We start from the raw sequence: 16,023 nt of genomic DNA, 5'->3' as shown, positions 1-16,023 counted from the left end.
CACCTACGCTACGTGCTACGCCTCCATTTCCCGGCGTCCAACAATGTGGCCGAGTACGAGGCTCTGGTCAACGGGTTGCGCATCGCCATCGAGCTAGGGGTCCGACGCCTCGACGCTCGCGATGACTCGCAGCTCGTCATCGACCAAGTCATGAAGAACTCCCACTGCCGCGACCCGAAGATGGAAGCCTACTGCGATGAGGTTCGGCGCCTGGAAGATAAGTTCTACGGGCTCGAGCTCAACCACATCGCCCGATGCTACAACGAGACTGCGGACGAGCTGGCTAAAATAGCCTCGGGGCGAACAACGGTTCCCCCGGACGTCTTCTCCCGAGACCCGCATCAACCCTCCGTCAAGACCGACGACACGCCCGAGCCCGAGAAGGCCTCGGCCCAGCCCGAGGTACCCTCGGCTCAGTCCGAGGCACCCTCGGCCCCCGAGGGTGAGGCACTGCACGTCGAGGAGGGGCGGAGCGGGGTCACGCCTAATCGAAACTGGCAGACCCCATACCTGCAATATCTCCACCGAGGAGAGCTACCCCTCGACCGAGCCGAAGCTCGACGATTGGCGCGGCGCGCCAAGTCGTTCGTCTTGCTGGGGGACGAGAAGGAGCTCTACCACCGCAGCCCCTCAGGCATCCTCCAGCGATGCATTTCCATCGCCGAAGGCCAGGAGTTCTTACGAGAGATACACTCGGGGCTTGCGGTCATCACGCAGCGCCTCGAGCCCTTGTTGGAAACGCCTTCCAACAAGGTTTCTACTGGCCGACCGTGGTGACCGACGCAACTAGAATTGTCCGCACCTGTGAAGGGTGTCAGTTCTATGCAAGGCAGACCCACCTGCCCGCTCAGGCTCTGCAGACCATACCCATCACCTGGCCGTTTGTTGTGTGGGGTCTGGACCTCGTCGGCCCCTTGCAGAAGGCACCCGGGGCTACACGCACCTGCTGGTCGCCATCGACAAATTCTCCAAGTGGATCGAGGTCCGACCCCTAAACAGCATCAGGTCCGAACAGGCGGTGGCATTCTTCACCAACATCATCCATCGCTTTGGGGTCCTGAACTCCATCATCACCGACAACGGCACCCAGTTCACCGACAGAAAGTTACTGGACTTCTGTGAGGATCACCACATCCGGGTGGATTGGGCCGCCGTGGCTCACCCCATGACGAATGGGCAAGTAGAGCGTGCCAACGGCATGATCCTGCAAGGACTCAAGCCGCGGATCTACAACGACCTCCACAAGTTCGGCAAGCGATGGATGAAGGAGCTCCCCTCGGTGGTCTGGAGTCTGAGGACAACGCCGAGCCGAGCCACGGGATTCACACCGTTCTTTCTAGTCTATGGGGTCGAGGCCATCTTGCCCACAGACTTAGAATACGGCTCCCCGAGGACAAGGGCCTACGCCGACCAAAGCAATCGAGCTAATCGAGAAGACTCACTGGACCAGCTGGAGGAGGCTCGGGACATGGCCTTGCTACACTTGGCGCGGTATCAGCAGTCCCTGCGACGCTACCACGCCCGAGGGTTCGGTCCCGAGACCTCCAGGTGGGCGACTTAGTGCTTCGGTTGTGACAAGACGCCCGAGGCGACACAAGCTCACGCCTCCCTGGGAAGGGCCGTTCGTCATCGCCAAGGTTCTGAAGCCCGGGACGTACAAGCTGGCCAACAGTCAAGGCGAGGTCTACAGCAACACTTGGAACATCCGACAGCTACGTCGCTTCTACCCTTAAGATGCTTTCAAGTTATTCGTACACCTCGTTCACACACGAAGTCTAGTCATCAAGGAAGGGTCAGCCTTGCCTCGGCAAAGCCCGACCCTCCCTCGGGGGCTAGAGGGGGGAACCCCCTCTGCGTCAAAATTTTCCTCGAAAAAAGTCTTCCATCAAAAAGGCTTCTGCGTTCCCCGGCTATGTCAGTAGCAGGACCCCAAGAAGCGAACGAGGGCGCATGTAAGTGGCAAGGCCGATCGAGCCGAGGGACTCCTACACCTCTAGGATACGGATACCTCACTCGTCACCTACCACGAAAAATGACTCCTACTTGGGCAAGCCACCCTGCTACTGACGAACGGGGCCGGATACGCAAAATGGAAGGAAAAGGAGCACAACCTTATACTACGATAATAAAGTGTTCGGGCCTCAGCGGCCGCAAAAGACACATGTGCATTCAAAGAAAACTGCTCCGGTAGAGTCAGGCGTCGCCTGGAGAAGGAGCCGCGCCCTCGACTTCGTCCCCACCCTCGGCAAAGTCTGCCCCGGCCTCGGACGATGGCACAGGCGGGAGGATCTCTGCCTCGAAGGTGGTTGCCAGCACCGCGCTCGGGCCTGCGGCGGCCGCGTCGAGCCTCTGGACTTCAGCCAGGGCGGCTTCATCTTCGTCGGGGAGGCAATACCCCTCGCTGACCCGCTCCAGATCCATGACATAGTGGGAAGCAAGCACGGCGAAGGCCCGCCTGACGCCGTGATGTAGCGCCTCGCGGAGTCTGCCACGCACATGGTCACCCAAGGCCTGCAGGCGACTTTGAGGGGAGCTTCCCGAGGGTACGTCATTGAAGCCAAAGACCCGGCAGAAAGCGAGATGGCCTCGGACATGGTCGCGTGGTCAGCCTCCCTCTGCTCGGCCGCCTGAGCAAGCGCCCTGGTGGACTTATCAAGGGCAGACTCGAGCTCTGCGAACAGCCAAAGCGCAAGACCTCAAACACAAGTGGAGGAACCGAGCAGAAACGAAAACTTAAAACAGCCAAGGCATACCTCCGACTCGGGCACGCTGCTCCGAGGATGCGGCTTGGGCTACGGCTAGGTCTGCTGCAAGGGCTCCGGCCCGGCTTTCGGCCTCGGCGGCCCGGCCCCGAGATTGGTCCCGCTCGCCGGCGACCTGGTCAAGCTCCGACTGCCGCCGCTGCACCTCTGTGCGTGCCGCTGCTGCCTCTGCCCCCAGATCGGCACAGAGCAACCGAAGGTCCGCCATCTCGACGCTCTGGTGGGAGAGGCGCGTGGTAGCCCTGGCAAGCGAGGTCTTCAGGGACCGCAGCGAACCCCAGACATCGACCTCGCGGCGGATGAACGACGACATGGCGGCGCTCAGATCCGTCAGATCCTGAGGGAAGGAAGCGGGGCGTCACAAAGGACACCTTGATCACGAGAAAGGTATGCCTGAAATCATTACCTGGAGGATCTTGGGAACGTCCCTGCAAAAGACCTCCAAGGATGACCGGAGCGACCCCACCGTTGCCTCGGCACACTCACGGAGCTCATCCCAAGACTGCTCCTCCCGCTCATCGTCAAGAACGAAGAAGGGATCCGAGGCCTCACGGGTCCGGAACCGGAGCAACTGGCGCCGCCCCTCGAAGCTCCGCCGCGCAGGGACAAGGCTGCTGCTCGGCGGGACGGGTCACGGTTCCGCGTCCCCCTCCTCCGAGGCACCAAGTAGCGACGCCTCGGCCATCTCAGCGTCAGCGGCGACGGGTCGCTCCACGGCTAGGACGACAACGGCTTCGGCGGCAGCTGGCGCCAGCGTCGGCGCCATATCTGGTGGGCCCGAGGCCACGGTCGCGCCAGCCGCCTCCCCCAGCGCGACGGCCGCCTCGACAGAAGAGCCGGCCTCGGGAGCTCGCTCCACGGCAACTGGTGCCGCCTGAGCCCCCCGCTGTGGGGCGTCTTGCGAGAAGATCAGCTGGCCGGCGAGGCCCGGCGCGGCACCGGCTGCAGGAGCCGACGTCGTCTTGAGGACCTTCCGGGGAGCCACCATGACTCCACTTGCTAAGGAGAAAAGGAAAGTCAGGGTCGGGACATACAAAGGATGAGCCGGGACGAAGACATCCTAAGGTACTTACCCACTCCGGGCCATGATCAACCGTGCCTGTGGGGAGGTCTCTCGAACCTCGACCCCCAAAGGTACCGCCGAGGTCTGCCTCGCTGCTAGCTTCGGTACCATCCTCGCCTTGGGCGCTCTAGACGCCCGAGAGACGGACTGCCCAGGCGCAGCCACAACGACCTGAGGATCGCCCTCCTGCGCAGCCGGCACGGGCGACGGTTCTCGGGGAACAGGCAGCTCGGCCTGACTCCTCGGGGTCACCTCAACTTCCCTAGCCGAGGGGTCAAGTACCCCCTCGGTCTGCCCCCGCTCTTCGGACCGAGACCCCGACGTCCCGGCCCCGGAAACCGACGGCGCCAGCCTGCTCGGGGGCTAGCTTGACGACTCCTGGCCTAGCCTCAGACCCGGGCTGAGGCCAAGGCGGGCAGCCATATCGTCGTCTTCGTCATCGTCTTCATCGTCGTCGTCGTCAGGCATTTCCGGCGATGGCTCCCTCGGGAGTCCATCCCTCTCCTACCGACAACGGAGCCATTCCAAGGCGTCTCGGGCCCGCGTCCGCTCGCGGGCCCGAGCCTTCTTCGCGTCCTTCTTCTCCTTCCTCTTCTCCGCGGCAACCCTCCGCGCAGCTCGGTCCACCGCGTCCTCCGGGACCGGTGGCCGGGAAGGCTTGTGACACCCTACCTCCTGGAGACAGACGAAAAGTCTCGGCTGTGAGAACCAAGGGCAATCCGACGCAAGGAGAAAGAAGGAGCGCACGCTCACCAGGGACACACACCCGCGGTCGAGACGCATCAAGGGCTGGGAAAGGGCGCTGGCGTCCGGTTTCCCCAACGTGACGGCTACCCGCCTGTGGAGGTCGTCGGCGGGAAGGGAATCCGAGGACATACGTGAACCCTCCAAGTCGGCCTCCGGCGTCATCTCCCAAAGCGGCAACCGCCGCTCCGTCAAGAGAAGCACCCTCCGACGATGAATGGCGGCAATTACTCCCGCAGCGGTGAGCCCTCATTTCTGCAACCCCTCCAGGGCCTTCAGAAGGGGCTGGAGATTCTTCTGTCTGTCGTGCGGCGTCCTGTAGCGCCAGGCGTCAGCGGCGGCGGTCACCACTCGCTGAGAAAACGACGGGAGCCCCCCGTCGTCATTTCGGAGATAGAACCACTGGCGCTGCCACCCTTTGTTCGAGGACGCAAGGATGGCGGGGATATACTGCGGCGCCCGCGCCTGCTTCAGCAAAGCAAAAAGTTCCGCAGAGAAGAAATGAGTCCACAGGTCCCAGTGGGGGTCAATCCCCAAGTATCCTTCGCAAACCACCGCGAAGATGGCGGTTTGCGAGATGGAGTTGGGGCTGAGGTTGTGCAGCTCCACCCCGTAGACATGCAGAATTGCTCGCATAAAACGGCTCGTCGGCACTCCGAACCCCCGCTAGTGAAAGGAGACGAAGCTCACAACATACCTCGGCGGCGGGGACGGGGCGGCTCCGCTCGGGGGGGGGGGGCATCCACTCCGGCTGCCTCTCATCGGAGAGAAGGCGAAGTAAACCCTCAGCGACGAGGGCCTCCAGGTCATCCGCCGTGACGGTGGAGAAAGGCCACGGATCGCGCGGCGGAACAATGGTCACCTGGTCGGCCATCACCAAGCGGAGGAGGTGGCGGCGGAGAGGACTAGGTGGGCGGTTTCCTTTTCTCTGGCTATTCCCTCGGGTTGCGAAAACCTAAGAAGGAGGCAAGTAGCAGAGCAAAAAACCGTCACCGGTCCCTCTCCTAAATATATAAAGACCCAGGCAAGACCCGTTCAACACGTCGCCCGAACCCACCGCGGGATTCAAAACTCAAAGCGAAACGCCCGCGCCTCGAACGGCTCGCGCACGCGCAACGGCTGCCCCGCGAACCACTCGTCCCGTCGCATTAACTCCGCGGCGGGACATGCGGCACCTTTGGCAGGAGAAGCGGGCGGCGCTTCACCTCCGCCATAATGACCGCGTCAAAAAGGTGCACCACGTCTTTCGATTTTGTATCCTTTTCCTCTTTCTCTCTCTTACAACAGGGACCGGGAAAGGGGATACCCCGAAAGGGATCCTTCTCCGCGAAGGAAACGGGCCCTGAGCCCCCTACTGATCAGAGGTTCGAAGGCTGGCCCCTCGGAGGGGTTCAACAGCCGCCTCAGAGAGCTCGGGACCCGACCGTGCACCCGGGCTACGGCCAGCTCGCATGAGGGAACAACCAGACCGGCCGAAGCATTGTGAAACGCATTAAGACATCGAAGGAGTCAAACCAATCCTCCGAGGCCTCGGGGGCTACACCCGGCGGGTGCGCTCGCGCGCACCCACCGGAACAAAACGCAACCGAGAAAGGTCGGTCCCCTTGCAAAAAAGTGCGACAAAAGCCTCCAAGCGAGTATTAACACTCCCTTCGAGGCTCGGGGGCTAATGTCGGGGACCATAATTAGGGGTACCCTCAAGACTCCTAATCTCAGCTAGTAACCCCCATCAGCACAAAGCTGCAAAGGCCTGATGGGTACAATTAAGTCAAGGCTCGGTCCACTCAAGGGACACGATCTCGCCTCGCCCAAGCCCAGCCTCGGGCAAGGGCAGCCGACCCCGGAGGATTCACGTCTCGCCCGAGGACCCCCTCAAGCAACGGACACACCTTCGGCTCGCCCGAGGCCCAGTCTTCGCCAAGAAGCAACCTTGGCCAAGTCGCCACGCCGACCGACCGTATCGCAGGAGCATTTAATGCAAAGGTGGCCTGACACCTTATCCTGACGCGAGCCCTTCAGTCGACAGAGCCGAAGTGACCGCAGTCACTTCGCCGCTCCACTGACCGGCCTGACAAGAGGACAGTGCCACCTGCGCCGCTCCGACTGCTGTGCCACTCGACAGAGTGAGGCTGACAGCAGCCAAGTCCGGCCTCAGGCGCCATAGGAAACTCCGCATCGCCCGACCCCAGGGCTCGGACTCGGGCTCAGCTCCGGAAGACGACGAACTCCGCTTCGCCCGACCCCAGGGCTCGGACTCGGGCTCAGCCCCGGAAGACGACGAACTCCGCTTCGCCCGACCCCAGGGCTCGGACTCGGGCTCAGCCCCGGAAGACGACGAACTCCGCTTCGCCCGACCCCAGGGCTCGGACTCAGGCTCAGCCCCGGAAGACGACGAACTCCGCTTCGTCCGACCCCAGGGCTCGGACTCGGGCTCAACCCCGGAAGACGACGAACTCCGCTTCGTCCGACCCCAGGGCTCGGACTCGGGCTCAGCCCCGGAAGACGACGAACTCCGCTTCGTCCGACCCCAGGGCTCGGACTCGGGCTCAGCCCCGGAAGACGACGAACTCCGCATCGCCCAACCCCAGGGCTCGGACTCGGGCTCAGCCCCGAAAGACGACGAACTCCGCATCGCCCGACCCTAGGGCTCGGACTCGGGCTCAGCCCCGGAAGACGACGAACTCCGCATCGCCCGACCCCAGGGCTCGGACTCGGGCTCAGCCCCGGAAGACGACGAACTCCGCATCGCCCGACCCCAGGGCTCGGACTCGGGCTCAGCCCCGGAAGACGACGAACTCCGCTTCGCCCGACCCTAGGGCTCGGACTCAGCCCTGGCCTCAGCCGACGGTCTCCGCCTCGCCCGACCCAGGGGCTCGGACTCGACCTCGGCCTCGGAAGACAGACTCGACCTCGACCTCGGAGGAGCCTCCACCTCGCCCAACCCAGGGCTCAGACCGACCACGTCACAGGAGGCACCATCATTACCCTACCCCAAGCTAACTCAGGCTACGGGGAACAAGACCGGCGTCCCATCTGGCTCGCCCCGGTAAACAAGTAATGATGGCGCCCTGCATGCTCTATGACGACGGCGGCTCTCATCCCCCTTACAGAAGCAAGGAGACGTCAGCAAGGACTCGACAGCCCCGACAGCTGTCCTTTCGCCAGGCTCCAGCGCTCCTCCGACGGCCACGACACCACACGAACCGGGTGCCAAAACCTCTCCGGCTGCCACGATGGCATGTACTTAGGGCACTAGCTCTTCTCCGCTAGACACGTTAGCACACTGCTACACCCCCCATTGTACACCTGGATCCTCTCCTTACGCCTATAAAAGGAAGGTCCAGGGCCCTCTTACAGAAGGTTGGCCGCGCGGGGAAGGACGGGACGGCGCTCGTGTAAGCCTCTCGCTCCCTCCCGCGTGGACGCTTGTAACCCTCTACTGCAAGCGCACCCGACCTGGGCGCGGGACAAACACGAAGGCTGCGGGTTTCCCCTTTTACGCCTGTCTCCCTCCGGCTTTTCCCCCCCTTCACGCTCCGTCTCGCGCCGACCCATCTGGGCTGGGGCACGCGGCGACAATTTACTCGTCGGTCCAGGGACCCCCCGGGTTCGAAACGCCGACAATCATATTTTTAGCTAACTAGGTGAGTGCCCGTGCGTTGCAACGGAGACATATAATACTACGGTAACTTATATACAAAATGTGTGTTATACTGTTATAAGAAAAGGTTTCATAATCCATTTGTGATCCTAGCCATACATAATTTTTTGTTATTTTAATCTAGCTGTTTCACCTCTACATTGCAACCATCAGTATCATACAGACTTCGATATATGCCATGATTTCTATGGTCTCATCATTGGAGAGCACGCCCCACGCCTGTCGGAAGAAGTTCCCTCGTACATCGCCAGTCATCAGGCACGCACCACCATACGCGCTTGCTCAAACAAAAAAGCAAGTATGCGTGTTTGCGGAGAGAATTAAAGGCAGACCGGCACAAAAGTTACCCTGAGGGTGGCGAGGATGACGAACTGATCATTGTTGTCGGTCCTCCTCTGCGTCACCTCCGGCGCCGAGATGACGCCACAGTCTATGATATAGTAGTCGTCGAACGCGCGCAACATGGCAAGTACCGATGACTCTTAGCTGGGCTGCCAGACAAAATGCACCTCGAGCTCATCAACAAGGTAGTACACCTGGCCGTTGCACCATCGGATGCGCTACTCCTCTACATACATCATGTTCGAGGACACTCACACAACGTTAACAACGACCATCGTCCCAGCACACAAGAATACATGGCCGGTCAGTACCGACTTACATGACAAGTTGGGCTTCAGATGGACGATGAGCTGGACGGCGTGATGGCGCCGTCGTTGGATGCGGTGCCCAGAATAATCCGAGAGTCGCCGACGTTGGCAATGACCATGAGGTCCCCCTGCTTGATGATGGACAACGCGGTGCAGCCGCTCTGGACCGCGTCCAAGCGGCGCCTACGTCGGAGCTTGTCATACACAGCGACTCATGCGACCACGCAGGACTGCTTCCAGTGGTCAAACTGGCAGTTGTCAAAATTCTTCTCGTCGTCGATGAGCGACGCCAACGCGAGCGCCTCCTGCTAGTGGTGTTTGTTCGGGATTTCCAAGCAAGAAATATGGATTCATCATTGGCGTTGGTTTATGAAAATGACTCACAAGTCAGATCAATGGAAAAAATATTACAGAGAATAAATGTCACGCATGCAAAGAAGGAATTTAAGTTAAAAACATTATTCAAACTAAAGAAATTGCATGCAAGGCTCTTCTTTAAATACTACTCCCTCCATCCAAAAATATAATTCAAGAATCTCGGTGATACTTATCTAGTACTACGCATTGTGCAAGGGTAGCAGGTGGGCTTTGGGAGAGAATTAGTAATAGATGTTTTCCTGTCATAAATGTAGACATAAACACACATATGGTGCAGCGGTAGCTACTACTCGCATTTGCTTGAGAGGTTGCGGGTTTGAATCCCTTTAGGGTCATTTGTGTTTTTTTAATTTTAGGTAGACGTGAGTTGTACGTGAGAATGAGAATGAGCTTTGCGGGAAGGGGGAAAGACAGAGGGTAAAACCAGGATTTTTGGGCTACATGGCAGCCACGATCCTGACGATCTGGGGCCTAAATCTGCCTCTGCTGTCATGGGTGGGTAAGCTTAGGGGTGTTTGAATGCACTAGAGATAATAGTTAGTGACTAAAATTAGTTGAAACATCCAAACACCTTAGCTAATAGTTCAGTTATTATCTATTTTTGGTAAATTAGTTAATAACTAGCTGAATGCCCGTACGTTGCAACGGGAATATATAATACCAGTATACTACGATAACTTATATACAAAATGTGTGTTATACCGTTATAAGAAAATGTTTCATAATCAATTTGTGATTCTGGCCATACATAAATTTTGTTATTTATAATCTATCTATTTCACCACTACATTGCAACCATCAGTATCATGCAGACTTTGATATATGTCACGATTTGCATGGTCTCATCATTGGAGAGCACGTTTTACACATACCGTAAGAAATTCCCTTGTACATCGTTAGTCAACAGACACGTACCACCGTACACTTTTGCTTAAACAAAAAGGCAAGTGTGTGTTTGCGAAGAGAATTAAAGGCAAGCCATCACAAAAGCTACCCCAACGGTGGCAAGGATGACGAACTGGTCATTGTTGTCGGTCCTCCTCTGTGTCACCTCTAGCGCCAAGATGACGCCACAGTTCTCGATATAGTAGTCGTCGAACGCGCGCGACATACCGAGTACTGATGACTCTTGGCTGGGCTGTAAAACGAGTGCTCCCCGGGCTCATCAGCAAGGTAGTACCCCTGGCCGTTGCACCACCGGATGTGCTACTCCTCTACATACATCGTGTTCGAGGACACTCATACAACGTAAGCAACGACTATCGTCTCAGCACACAAGAATTCATGTCCAGTCAGTAGCGACTTACGTGGCAGGTTGGGCTTCAGGTGGACGATGAGCTGGACGACGTGATGGCGTCGTCATTGAATACGGTGCCCAGAACAACCCGAGAGTCGCCGACGTTGGCGACGACCATGAGGTCCCCCTGCTTGACGATGGACAGCGCGAAGCAGCCGCTCTGCACCGCGTCCAAGCGGCGGCTGCGCCGGAGCTTGTCGTACATAGCGGCACATGCGGCCACGTAGGACTGTTTCTAGAGGTCGAACTGACAGTCGCCAAGTTTTTCTTGTCGTCGATGAGCGACCCCAACACGAGTGCCTCCTGCTAATGGTGTTTGTTCGGGGTTTTCAAGTAAGAAACATGGATTCATGTTTGGCATTGGTTTATAAAAATGACTCACAAGTCAGATCTATGGAAAAAATATTACGAAGAATAAATATCACGCATGCAAAAAAGAAATTTAAGTTGAAAACATTATTCAAACAAAAGAAATTGCATGCAAGACTCTTCTTTAAATACTACTCCCTCCATCCAAAAATATAATTGAAGAATCTCGGTGATACTTATCTACTACACACATTGTGCAAGGGTAGCAGGTGGACTTGGGGAGAGATATAGTAGATGTATTTTCTGTTATAGATGTAGACATAAACACATATGTGGTGTAGTGGTAGCTACTGCTATTATTTGTTTGAGAGGTCGTGGGTTCAAATTCCCTTGGGGCCATGTGTATTTTTTAATTTTAGCTAGACGTCGGCTGTATGGTGGAATGAGAATGGGCTTTACACAACATAGGAATGGACTGTGCGCGGGGAGGAGAGAATCGGAAAGACACACAAACCTACATTCTTTGAAAAAGATATCTTTATGGAAACACTGTGCTGCAGGCACCCATTTCGGTATATATCATCATGTATAAGTTTGAAGACGTACGCGGATACAGGAGACTTGTCTGTGCTGCGATACACACCAGTATCCCAAGATGCCTCAGCAAGTGCTTATCAGATAATGAGTTACTTTTTGTTGGATATTGATTGTGGGATACATACAAATCTTTTAAAAACCCCAAATACGGATGACAGATATATCCGGGATATATATGAATCCATGCGGGATTGTTTAATAAACTATCTCATCGCTGAAGAAAAGTAAGGCACACAACATAGTAATGGACTGTGCGCGGGGAGGAGGGAATCGGAAAGGCACACAACATAGGAATGGACTGTGCGCGGGGAGGAGAGAATCGGAAAGACACACAACATAGGAATGGACTGTGCGCGGGGAGGAGGGAATCAGAAAGGCACACAACATAGGAATGGACTGTGCGCGGGGAGGAAAGACACACAACATAGGAATGGACTATGCGCGGGGAGGAGGGAATCGGAAAGGCAGAACACGGAATGGGCAGAACGCGGAATGACCGACTACTATTGCAGTCTTAATAAGTAGTAGAGATTTGGTAGTTATTTGTTAGCTAGCTAATTACACTAACAATTTTTAATTAATTAACTATTAGTTTTAGTGCATTCAAACATCTCCTTAACCTGACCGCTCACATATACGGAGGAAGACGAAGAAACGAGGTTGATAGAAGGGTCTATTTGTTACTGTGAGAAATTAAAATAGTTTTTTTTTCTTTCAAAAAAACACAATTTTAAGCTAAGGCCCCGTTCGTTTTTTTTCTATGGATTGGATTGCTGGAACGGTTGCTAGTCGAATTGGTTCGGTAATTTATATGTTGATCAAGTGGAACGGTTTAATCAGATACAAACGAACACGATCTAAACGATTTTTAATTTTTTTATATCCTTTACTTCATAGTCTATACTGTATAGCTCATGTCAACAACCACGTGCCCATCACCTGCGAGAGCGCAGTAAAAATTCGGTCCAGACTCCAGACACGTACACCTGAAGAGACCATGGGAGGACGACGAATGCGTGGTATTTGTATCGCGGCCGGCCGGTTTCTCTGCTTCACGGGAGCGCAGTATCAGGCGGAAGCCGCCAACCTCGCCACCGCCGCACCCACATGCGCTCGCCTTCCACTGTTTGGCCGCACACCTACAAACAAGGCCCTCCTTTCCCTGGCTTGTCCCGCTATCGCCCCGCTTCCGCCCGCTGGCCGCTGTCCGTCAGCTCTCGCGCTACCGGCTGCGGGATAAGGCAAGCTTGTCGCTCGCCTTGGTGGTGTGCTTCCAGTTCCAGCCACCAGCGCTAGCTTCCTCTGCGTTGCACGTCGGAAATGGATTCCTCTAGCAGAGGCATCCGCTTCCTCGTCCACCGCCGCGCGCTGCTGCTGCTGCTGCTCGTCGCGTCGTCGTCCCTCGTCGGCACATCGCGTGGCAGGGAGGCGCAGCCGCTGCCCGCGGCGGCGGCCACGGCCCTCGGCAGCAGGCGGTCGCCGGAGCGGCACGGCCTGGCGCTGGACTTCTACGCCAGGACGTGCCCCGCTGTCGACCAGATCGTCGCCAACGTCACCGCCGCCCAGTACAGGGACTTCCCCGCCGCCGGACCCGCCGTGCTCCGCCTCTTCCACCACGACTGCTTCGTGGAAGTACGTAACCGCCCGGAGCTAGCTAGTTACAAGCAAGAGCTGAGCAACTGTTTGTGAATTAGTGCATTGCGTTGCGGTCGTTGGTGTCCTCGTGCTGATTTTGATGTGAAATGCACACGCACGCAGGGGTGTGACGCGTCCATTTTGATCGCGCCGACGGCCGACGCGGCCGCGCCCGCGCGCCCGCCGCCACCCAGGGTGGAGCGCGACATGGAGGAGAACAGGAACCTGCCGCAGGAGGCGTTCGACACGGTGGAGCTCGCCAAGGCTGCCGTGGAGAGCAAGTGCCCCGGGATCGTCTCCTGCGCCGACGTCCTCGCCCTCGCCGCCCGAGACTACGTCCAGCTGGTACGTACGTACCTTTACCTACGCACGCAACGCAAGCTGTCTAGCCCATTCATCTCTCTGGCTTGATTCACGCGGAATAAAAAAAAACGCGGGGGGAGTTTAGCGGTGCGATCAGAGAAGACGGAGCTGGGCCGAAACCGTCTGACCACGTACAGCATTATGCAACCGAAGGCACGAGCAGAGCCTTGGGTTCCGGCGAGAGAGAGAGAGCGCGCGCGATGTGACTCTAGTGCATCACCGGCTCACCGCGTTTGCAACTGAAACCCAACTGACGACAGTTAAAGTTGGTAGGGGTCCAGGTACACTACACTGGCAAGTTAGGACCAAAGCGGCGCGAGGCGGCCGGGGACGGGGAAGAAAAGGTTTACCTGCTTTAATCTGGACTGCTTTTGCACCGCATGTGGAAAAAAAGGCGCAACCGCACATCGTGCCCATGGCCGGGCATGTGTACGTCGTTAGGGACAGGGCTGCGTTTCGCTGTTGGCTTAGCTGCCTAAGCAGGCCAAGCGTCAGGGGCGGTGATGATGATTACGTGACCGTGAAGGGAAACGAAACCATGCTATCCTTGCCGGACCTGGAATTCAATCGCTGTATCGGTGGTCGGTGATCTGCTCAGCGAACTGCTTCTGCTAATTATGGCGCGTCAGTGTGGCTGCAAAGCCTGCAACCGTGGCCGCCCATCATGTTGCATATACGAGTAGGAGTAGTAGTAGCCAGTAGGTTTTAATTTGATTTGCTTAAACGTTTGCTTCGATCTGAGACGAATTAGCACCATCGTCCATCAGTCGCTTTTACGTAACGGCAATTTTGCCTGAACCGTTTCTGCCTTTCCGAATTATAGTGTCTGTACGATTTCCTAATATAGCTAGCTAGGAAGACAAAGTGACAGCCTCAACGTCTAATATCAGTTGAGTTAGGCCTTATTCGTTTCTCCAAAAATACACCATGAATCGTTCTAGGTGATCAAAATTTATACAAACTAAAGAAATAATCCAAGCTAGGAACGGTTATGTCCACCGTTCTGGGAAAACCGAACGGCCCCTTAAGCTAATCTAATCTTGGGATTCGGCACTCCTTGTCCTGGCTTGGATCTTATGGCCACGAGGCACCACAACTGAAGGCCAGCTGATTTGGTGCTGCAATGAGAGTAATTTAGGGCCACATGGGCGTGTTTTATAAGTGCGTCAGGTGACACTTGACATGTGGTCGTCTATGACATGACAGCCTCTGAGCGAGTCAAGTGTCGTGTTCTTCCCTCCCCCAGCAATAGTCAAGCGTCCAACCTGGCGCTGCCTTTGTTGCCTAGTACCACGGTCGCCCATCCTTCTCCTCTCCTGCATCTTTCTGGACCACGCTGGCTGGCTGGCTTGCTAGAAACGGCCGAAAGTCTACGGCTCATAATTTTTTCTTTTAAACTTTTAGGACAACTTTATCCATTCATGCTTTCTTTCTTTCTTTTTTTATTACTTTCAGCCTATATAAGCATTCGGCTGAGAAACTCTCAAATGGCCCTAATGGGATCGGGCCCAGCCCAACAGTAGTGGCCCATCACATGCAACTTTTTGACCTTTTTCTGTTTGCGCAGGTGGGTGGGCCGTACTACGCGGTGAAGAAGGGCCGGAAGGACAGCAAGGTGTCCCTGGCGGGGAAGGTCCGCGGCAGCCTGCCGCGGGCCAACTCGACGGTGGACGAGCTCCTGCGCGTGTTCGCGGGCAAGGGCCTGGGCGCGGCGGACCTGGTGGCGCTCTCCGGCGCGCACACCGTCGGGTTCGCGCACTGCGTCCACGTGCTGGGCCGCATCTACGACTTCCGCGGCACGCGGCGGCCGGACCCGGTCATGGACGCCCGCCTCGTGAAGGCGCTCCGCATGTCGTGCCCGTCGTCGGGCGGCAGCGCCCGCGTCGTGGTGCCCTTCGACGTCAGCACGCCCTTCCAGTTCGACCACGCCTACTACGCCAACCTGCAGGCCAGGCTGGGCCTGCTGGCCTCCGACCAGGCGCTGTTCCTGGACGCGCGCACCAGGCCGCTCGTGCAGGACCTCGCCGCCAACAAGACCCGCTTCTTCCAGGCGTTCGTGGCCAGCATGGACCGGATGGGCTCCATCCGGATCAAGAAGGGGAGGAAAGGAGAGGTCAGGAAAGTCTGTAGCCAGCACCTGTTTTCAGCCTGATCTGCGTCTGCATTCAGCAGCATGCGTCCGTACGTCGTCGTCGGTGTCAGCTCATCAGCGTGCCAGCACCAGCATACACACGGGACTAGCTCGTTCGTGGTTACTACGTTTGGGGCCTCGCGTTGCGTGATTAGAGCTATCTTTGATGCATGTGACGGCAGTTTAGTTTAGAGAGGAGTAGCTTGGCCATTGGTTTTAGGGTCGCGTGTGTTTGTGCAAGAAAATGTGTAATTGTGTATGCATGCAACTATGCAAGTACAGTGTTCTGTTGTGTGTTTTTTATTTAGGCGTGCCTAGGAATTTATACGAGCATGCCGGCTATGCTAGTTTGTCTGTGTGACATTCCATCTGTTTGATTATATTGAAAAACTGCATGATGCAGAGCACAATAGGCACGTAGCGGCCTAGGCTA

The 16,023-nt window shown here is 56.8% G+C and overlaps 1 protein-coding gene and 1 pseudogene across 1 annotated transcript; one reads left to right on the top strand and one right to left on the bottom strand.

Annotated features, from left to right (window-relative positions):
* Nucleotides 1–8,410: 8,410 nt before the first annotated feature.
* LOC109945212 (probable protein phosphatase 2C 48) lies at nt 8,411–12,570 on the bottom strand (annotated as a pseudogene).
* On the top strand, nt 12,488–16,023 carry LOC103651385 (peroxidase 19). The gene is made up of 3 exons (XM_008677022.4): nt 12,488–13,093; nt 13,220–13,441; nt 15,027–16,023. Exons 1-3 carry the CDS (start codon nt 12,782–12,784, stop codon nt 15,609–15,611), a joined length of 1,119 nt encoding a protein of 372 aa, XP_008675244.1. The 5' UTR covers nt 12,488–12,781; the 3' UTR covers nt 15,612–16,023.

This window comes from Zea mays, chromosome 3 (assembly GCF_902167145.1).
Source record: "Zea mays cultivar B73 chromosome 3, Zm-B73-REFERENCE-NAM-5.0, whole genome shotgun sequence".
Taxonomy (NCBI): domain Eukaryota; kingdom Viridiplantae; phylum Streptophyta; class Magnoliopsida; order Poales; family Poaceae; genus Zea; species Zea mays.
Note: the sequence above shows the minus strand (reverse complement) of the source record. Positions and strands in the feature narration are given on the sequence as shown.

Bases quoted from the DNA above. Each gene is read 5' to 3' on its own strand.
- LOC103651385 (XM_008677022.4), top strand. From the start codon at position 12,782: ATGGATTCCTCTAGCAGAGGCATCCGCTTCCTCGTCCACCGCCGCGCG. The intron at 13,094-13,219 runs GTACGTAACCGC...ACACGCACGCAG, and splicing joins ACCACGACTGCTTCGTGGAA to GGGTGTGACGCGTCCATTTT. The intron at 13,442-15,026 runs GTACGTACGTAC...CTGTTTGCGCAG, and splicing joins CCCGAGACTACGTCCAGCTG to GTGGGTGGGCCGTACTACGC.